The sequence below is a fragment of the Oryzias latipes genome, chromosome 15 (genome assembly GCF_053564925.1).
Source record: "Oryzias latipes strain Hd-rR chromosome 15, Olatipes_Hd-rR_3.1".
Classification (NCBI taxonomy): domain Eukaryota; kingdom Metazoa; phylum Chordata; class Actinopteri; order Beloniformes; family Adrianichthyidae; genus Oryzias; species Oryzias latipes.
This window is the reverse complement of record NC_136251.1, coordinates 21,684,060-21,692,277: the sequence shown is the minus strand read 5'-3', so window position 1 is coordinate 21,692,277 and position 8,218 is coordinate 21,684,060. Positions and strand designations below refer to the sequence as shown.

The 8,218-nt window shown below is 40.5% G+C and overlaps 1 protein-coding gene across 5 annotated transcripts; it reads left to right on the top strand.

The window, feature by feature from the left end:
* The first annotated feature begins 1,198 nt into the window (after nt 1-1,198).
* On the top strand, nt 1,199-7,614 carry LOC101170365 (max-interacting protein 1). Of its 5 annotated transcripts, none has more exons than XM_078931969.1 (7): nt 1,201-1,627; nt 2,605-2,707; nt 2,798-2,827; nt 3,574-3,675; nt 3,875-3,989; nt 5,580-5,751; nt 5,834-7,614. In XM_078931969.1, exons 1-7 carry the CDS (start codon nt 1,399-1,401, stop codon nt 5,992-5,994), a joined length of 912 nt encoding a protein of 303 aa, XP_078788095.1. In that variant the 5' UTR covers nt 1,201-1,398; the 3' UTR covers nt 5,995-7,614. The 5 variants fall into 5 exon arrangements, with proteins under 5 accessions (XP_004077135.1, XP_078788095.1, XP_011482697.1 ...); XM_011484395.4 differs by having other exon boundaries at nt 5,831-7,614; XM_004077087.5 differs by lacking the exon at nt 3,574-3,675 and having other exon boundaries at nt 1,199-1,627; nt 5,831-7,614.
* The last annotated feature ends 604 nt before the right edge of the window (nt 7,615-8,218 follow it).

Sequence of the window (8,218 nt, the reverse complement as noted above, 5' to 3'; positions counted from 1 at the left end):
AAATGTAAATTACGCTGTGAAACCCGAGACCTCAGCAGAACATTTGTGCCATTCTTCTACAAACACACTCCAGCCGAGTGACAGCCGAGCCAGTGGCGTAATCCTGAGGCTTTTCAGATTACTCCAGTTGGGGTCACATTCTACACCAACCTGCAGCAGGTCGGCTTTCTGGACTGTTGCTATCAGTGTGCAGGACAGGCAGTCGACCCAGCCGGCAGAAAAGCTTCCCAACAGACCATATTTCCTGAGGAGGTGTTTGCAGTTTTCCTCTCTTAAAAAGACGCACGGCTGACACCACCTGTCACTCTTAGGCATTGCATTAGGGTTAAGCTCTCAGTAATAAAGCTACATAGAAAAGCCTTAAGGTGGCAATCATTCAACACAGGTATTGCTTAATGGCATCCCTTCCTTTGGTGTCCAGAAAGAAGCAGGCGTCTACTCCAGACTCCATTGGAGGGAGAGCTCTCCCTCTCACAGGCGTCCGTTACACAGGCTTGGCCACATCTGCAGCAGGCCGGCCATCTGCACCCATTGTCTCAGAGGCACACCACGGCCCTGCACGCATGGCTGGCCTCACAAAGGCAGTCTCTTTCCTTTCTGCTCCCCAACATCCCATTCAGTGTGTCTGTGTGTGTGGAGGGTGGGGGGTACAGACTGACTTCTTAATCTCTTAAAAAGGGACAGCCAACCTGGATTGGGAAATTGAAAGTTCAAGGTTAGTTATGGTCAAAAGTTAAGGGTTTTGTGAAAAAACGAAAACGTTTCCTTCATTTATGACTGTCCTATGAACACAAAAAAAAAAATTACACCCTAATGATCAAAAAGGAAGAAAAAAATATATAAAACAGCAAATTTTCTGGAGTAAATAAGGGTGCATTTTCACTAAGCTTTTAAATCTCTTCCACACTTTTGCAGATAAAATAAAACATGCGGTTCAAAGGATGGGAATAATGGTGTTATTTGTGGCCTCTTGCAACACAAAAGATTCACATTATTACACATGTATTACTTAGGGCAAAGCAGGTGCCACCAAGGCCACCCTGGGGTGTATGTAATGCTTTCAGGACATTTGACATGTTTATTCCAGACGGTTATTCCAGCAGGAAGCTCATATTGGCAGGTTTTTGTGTTATGCTCCTGCTCCATCGATAAGGATGTATTATAGAACAGTTGACAATGAATGCAATGTGCATGCGTTAGTGGGAGGGATTATCCACCAAGTAGGGCAAGTGGCTGAGGCTAAGGACTGCAACTGCATCCAGCCTAGTTCATTTCAGTCATCCGCTCGGTGCGCGCACAGGACGAGGGGAGCAATTCCAGCGCTGCGTATTTGTTAAAGCCCTCTCTGCCGCTTCTCCCCTTTCCACAACAAAAAAAAAGCATCCAAAAACGTATATAATGGTAAAGTTCATGCGGCAGCACAGCGAGCTGAAACCCGAAGAGGTCCTGTCGGAGTCTGACGCGTTCATGGACCAGCAGGATTTCGCAGAGATGCCCGACTATTCTTTCAGCGAGGTTTTATACTCCAACTGTTCCGCAATGGACCAGATCGGCACTTTCATGAAGAACGTGCAAGTTCTGCTCGATGCAGCCGATTATATTGAAAATGTTGAGAAGAACAATGGAAGTAAGTAAACACGGGCTGCAGGGAATAATGAAGCGAGCAGACAACAATAGAGGCGAGGGCGACAAGACGCGCAGCGGACACATGAACTGGCCCGAGACAGCGGTTATTAATGTTTCAAATGCTTCTGCAGAACCGTCGTTTAATCAGCTCAACGCTTAAATGCGTCTCTGGATGGGATTTTTTTATTTAATAAAAACACATTGCATTGGGAAGTCATAAAGCGGCTGTATTTCCAGAAAAAACGCATAATGCAGCAAAAAATAACCTCCAACGTTCGCTGCCATTTAATGTAGTCCTTCGTATACGCTATTATGTTGCATTAAAGCGAATTCGGGTCTCAAATTTGCTATGGCTTTGAGGTAGGCCCACATTTATATCCTCGTTTATATTAACTTCTGATCGAACTTTACGTTTCAGTTTATCGGCGCTTTTCAAAAGATAAAGCTATTAAATGTGTTTGACAGGCGTCTTGTTGATAAAGAAAAAACTAATTAAAATTTTAGTTCCTCTTAAATTTCCTATTTCGAAGTCCTGCCATGGTTTCCTCGGGCAGCAGCAGCTTCCTTGTATGTGTTGTTCACATGGTTTCCACATGGAACAAATCCCGAAGCTCTCATTGGCTGGCAGACGTGTTCCCAGCACCTGGGTCACCATGAATAACCAATCTCTTTCTAGAATTTGAGTGACGTCAGATGTTACTTGGACGAAGGGTTCACGGGAACTGTAGGTTTTTATAGTAACAATGAGCTCACAGCCGAAACAGGCTAGGTTGAAAAAAACACTGACATACAACAACCTGCAATGACTTTAACGCTAGTACTTGTCGTGTAGTCTTGATGTGAACTATTAATAAGTATTACCCAGAATCCATCTGTACGTTTAAACGAATACACGTTTTGTCACATTTTTTTTGCTAGTAACACTAGTAGTTAACATAAACAGAATATTTAATCCTCTTAACCTTCTCTTTTCACCAGAATGTGAACACGGTTATGCTTCAACATACCCTGCATCGCAGTTTGCACATCAACAAAAACAGCGTAAATTCAAGAACAGGAAGTTGGATAACATTCACAATAGGTAATGATTGCTAATTTTCTTCCCATGTGACATGCAGAGTATTTTGTTTTGCATAATTATTATCTTTTTTTTCCCGTTTTTTTTAAACAGGTCAGCACACAATGAACTGGAAAAGAACAGGTGAGCTAAATGGAAATAATGGCTGAAAAGAATATGTTTGTAGCCATTTCTATTTTTAGTTTAATTAAATGTATTGTTTTTCTTTTTCAAACTGACCTATTTTACACGCACAAGCAAAAATCATTTGAAAGAGGAAGATTTTTCTAAAATTGCCCCAGACCTGCTGCTAGCAACAAAGAGGAGCTCTGATGATCAGACAACCTGTCTCCACTCTGCCAATGTTTGCATATCTTATTTATTCTCTATATAAGGTGGATCGTTAGGAATAAATTCATCTTATCAATATATCATTTGCAAATGGATTCCCCCCCGTCACAAGTCTGGAGATCTGTGTGTCCTAACAGTGCAGCCGCTTGCATTTTGCAAGGCAAATAAAATTCAGCTTCAGTAGCAGTATTGTTCCTGGAGGACGTGCAGACATTTCCCCAGTCAGCAAACCAGAACTGTCTGTTTCCAGACAACAGGGTTCCTTCCTGAGAGTTTCACAGTTGGGAACCGAACAGCAGATCTTTCTGCTGCACCAAGATAAACACTTATCAAGGGATTTATTCCTCCCATTTAAAAATTCCTCCGTGATCTTGCAAGAAAGCTATTCCAGAAAACGGTTAAAAAAAAACAACAAATTCTGGAGGTGGAAACACTAAAATAAAGGGCAATTCAGATGACATCATGATTTGACCTACATTGTAGTCACTTGAAGTTGAAGTGGGAGTCCTTGTTAGTGCCTGCATTTGTTCAAACCACAGACCCCATGGTGACTCAGGAACAGGATATCCAGCTGACCTCAGCAACTTCAAAATGTGCAGATGGGATTTAGATGCAGAACATTTCACACCAGAAAACCAGTGGTTAGTTACAATATTAAAATTTATATGTTTACTCAAAGGAAATTTACTTTACAGAATCTGTGTTGTGCTAAGATTTTGGTATTTGTACTGTAAACATGTCAAAACCCTCTTTTTTGGTTGGTTTATAAATGGTTGACATTGTGTGCCCGTGTGCGTGTTCTCTCTGAAGAGACATAAGCGTGACTGTATGTTCCCACAGGCGAGCACACCTCCGCTTGTGTTTGGAGAGGTTGAAGTCACTCATCCCTCTGGGACCAGACTGCAGTCGGCACACAACACTGGGACTGCTCAACAAGGCCCAAGCACACATCAAGGTGTGGTAGTTTATGGTGCAAACACAGATTTGGACGCCGCTGCAGGCCTGTCGTTCCTCAACAGCAGCACTACTTCCTATTTATTCTTGGCCCTGAATTCAGGTTTTTATTATTATTCATAAACATTGGTGTGATAACAAAGTAATAAAAAGGCAATTGCACAATCATATTTTATACCCCGAGATTTAAAAATAATAAATGACTTCACTTATTTTTAAGGATGTCTCCTATCAGTCTTTCAGGCACCATAAAAGTGTTGATGCTTTTAGAATTAGTCGACTGCTTGTTGCTGGGTAAAACATGCTTTGTTGATAGGCACTTTTAGAGTGTAATTACAACAAATGCAAGATGGCAGGAACCTGAATGCTCTGCATGCTGGGTTCATGCTACAGCACCAGTCGTATTTTTGCATTAGCCATAATTTAACGAAGTGTATGTGAATATGTGAACAGCAGATGGTTAGGTTAGTGTGGTGTTTAAAAATAGCACTGGAATCAGTGGATGATAGTACCTCAAGGCTTTTTGAGCATTTTGTTTGGACATCATGACTATGTCTGGATTCCCTCTCTACTTCCTAACTACTAAAAAAAAAAAAATGATTTAGCGTGGGAATATCTAGTGTCCTGGATTTCAGAAGCAATTTGGACACCATCTTTACTACTTCTTTTTTTTTTTAATTGTAAATATGACGATACAAAATATTCGAAGTAAATACCTAATACATATGAAAATTTTACGAAAACTATTTATGAATCCACTGTGTTCTGAAGATAAGACCTTGGATGGTTTACAAAAAATAAACCCAAATGCTTTTTTTTCACATAAAAAAAATTATTCAAAAGCAATGCATTGTGGTCTATATTCGCTAATCTAGTGAGCATCAATGCACTCTGGTTTTCTGCAGAAAGCACTTGATTTTGGAATTATAGATTTGAACAGCTCTACTAAATGGTGAAGGCAATCTATAGTGCACTATGTAGTGAATAGTGAAGGAACCCGTTTTTTCTAGTGGTTTTTAATTTTTCCATTTCATCTGGGCGTGGATGTCAGGTCTTAGTGTTTAAAGGCCTCCCTGATTGATTGTCTGACTCACTGTCTGATCTACATGATGCAACTAAAGACTGTAGTGTAAGAGCCTCCACCCCCAAACTACCAACTATCAAAGCCTGCAACCAGAGAGATATAAACTAATCCTAACAGCTGGGGTGCTAATGAATGCTGTAATATTAAAGCAATGCTGGCAACTGTCAGTGTAACTTTAACACAGCGGGGAGTGGAATAACTGGGATGTCAGCTGCTGACTTTGGGCTGGTCTATTTGAAGTGTAGGAAATGACTCTTGTGAAGGTTAAAGCATTGTTTTGGAACCAGAGGTTTGATAGTAAAAGGGTGGAGCAGGTGCAGGTGCCAGAAGGCTTAAAGCTACAGGATGTACAAAAACAAAACAACACAAAAACGCTCTTTTGGGATGCGATGATTAAAGCGACTCCAATGTGTGGGAAACTGATTGTAAAATGGGGATTTGCTTCCTTTGGATGATCAGAGAAGTTATTCTTGGAAATTGTAAAAGTCTTCTTTGGCTCTGTTTCAGAAACTTGAAGAGACTGACCGTAGAAGTCAGCACCAACTGGAGACACTGGAGAGGGAACAGAGGCACCTGCAGAGACAACTTGCTCTGCTGCAGACTCATGGGGAGCGGGAGAGGGTTCGCACCGACAGCCTGGGCTCCCGCATGGACTCTGATCGCTCCGAGTCGGACAGAGGTTAGCCTCCCAACACACAGACTTGCTCACATAGACTTTTGAAAGTTGAACTCATTTCCACTGTTTATTTTTTTGGCAGAAGATATAGAAGTTGATGTGGAAAGCACCGAGTTCTCCCATGGAGAAATGGACAGCATTAGCACCAGTGGTGCAAGCGACCTGGATGACCACAGCAGCCTGCAGAGCTCAGCCAGCGATGAAGGCTACTCCACATGTAGTCTAAAGCTGGCCTTCTCTGCTTAAAGCACCAGCTGATTACCCCCCTACTCCAATCTCTGGCGGCTTTCACTTTCAAAGTTCCAGCGTAAAGCCCCTCCCCAAATTTCAGTCAGCTCTTTTGGACACATGGAAACCTTCCCCCAAGAAGCCGCCTTAAGATCAGTCTGAAAGTCCAACTAGTGTCCCCTCCTAAAGCCGACAGGCTTTACTACATTTCCCATGACCACCGTAAAATCTATGGCAATACTCAAGATTCCTATTTTTAAAAGTTAACCCAATCACCAAAAAACGTCCCTTTACCCGACACAAACCAACACCTGGCTTTAACGTTTCAGTGGAGGGCCCATCACTGCACCAGTGTCAAACACTGAAGGGTCAACTCTGCGTTTAATCATCTTTGGAAACCAGCAAAACAAACAAACTAATACCAGCTAGAAGCTCCACATCGGGAACTTTTGCTCCATTTTGCCTTTTTAAAAACAAAGCCCTTTTTTCACTGGATGAGAAATCCAGACAGCACTTCTTGTTGATGCACATGCCAGCAAGGGCTATGATGTCTGCATTCCAAAACCTGCTCTTTCTGCTTACAGACCCCAAGCATCACCTCGCCTCTTCTTCAATGAACATATTCTATTATGACGGGTAGTGTAGTCCATGTAGGTCTAATTTATTTAGCCTATTTATTTTTTTTGAAGAATTATACTCTTGGCTGTGCTTAAACAGCCATTCCCCCCCCCAATTTTACTTGAAAGTGTGTACCAAACTTTCCCTGATTTGATCCCCGTTGAAGCATGACGCAGTGCTGGGACTTTCATCCATTCCTCTGTGTGACGTTTAGTTGAATGCTTTCTCTGTGGGCAAATTAGACAGTAAGAAGCCATCTTGTTTTTCTCACCCAAGCACAAAGCTCAAGCAATAACGTTTCCAGTTTGATCTTCTTTGTGGCGTTGGCTGGGTTGTAGTCGATTATTCTGTCCATCCAACTCCAACAGCTGCTGTGGTAGAGTAGTACGCAGCTACTAATAATCATTAAAAAAGACTTGTCATTGAGTACAATTGCTATGGTGCATGTTTATGAATGTATCCTTTCCAATCATGTTTTAATGAGCTTTGGATTGACAACTCTTAATGTAGATAGCATGAACGACAAACTATGGAAAACTGCTTTTGGGTATACATCAGTGTTTAATAGTGGATGTTTTTTTTTTTGTATTGTAGCAGACAGAAATATGGATTCTTACATTTCTTACAGAAGATTCTGTCTCTTTTCCACACAGTTGCACTGCTGACCTAATCAAATCCATAAAACCAAATTTAGATGTTCAAGTCTGATCGCTCCTTCTGATCCAGGTCATATGGAGATCGCCACCAAATTGTGTCTTAACACGGGGATCGATTCTTGCACAAAGTTTTCTCTTTTTGGAGAGGTCCTTCACACCCGACTACATTCAGATGAACAGTACCCGCGCCGCGGAAAACTTTGCTATGGAAGTAAATGCAGAGACAAAATGGTTTCTTGTTCCGAAAATGCTCCATTCAAAGTGATTTCTGTGTTAAAAAATATGCTGCTGATCCTTACTAATACTTTGTTACGATTCCTTATACTTATTCCTGAAATCTTAATAAACCTCTACACACAAATAACGTTTCTTCTTGCATGGAGGTAATGGTTTCTTAAAGAATTACTTGTCTTTCACAGATTTTCTTGTTTACGCTCAGAGAAAACAACCATCACAACAAACATGTTGACATGATTATTAATTTAAGATATTCTGCAGTTCTGTATTAAATTTTTCACATTTTTCAATGAACTCAGTACAACTGAGTATTAGAGCCACCAGGAAAGAGAAATCAACGAATATAAGAATAAAGTTGTAAAATTGAGAAAATGTCAAACTTTTACTTGATTTAGTTGTGAAATTGAGAAAAGTCTTAATTTTACAAGAACATTTGCAAATTATGAGAAAAAGTGAAAATTTTTACCAGAATTAAAAAAATACTTATTTTTTTTACAAGATGAAGTCATAATATTGTGAGTAAAGTCAAAATTTTACAAGAATGCAGTCTTACAACCGTGAACAAAAATTCATAATTTATAAGTTGTTTATCTATACATCAAAAAGTTGTCATTTTGAAATCAAAGTCATGCAATTTCAAAAATAAAACATTACATTCAGCTTTTAAAATAAATCAATAAAGAAAGCATTACCTGTTTTACTGATGTTGTCGAGAACATTGATGACATCAC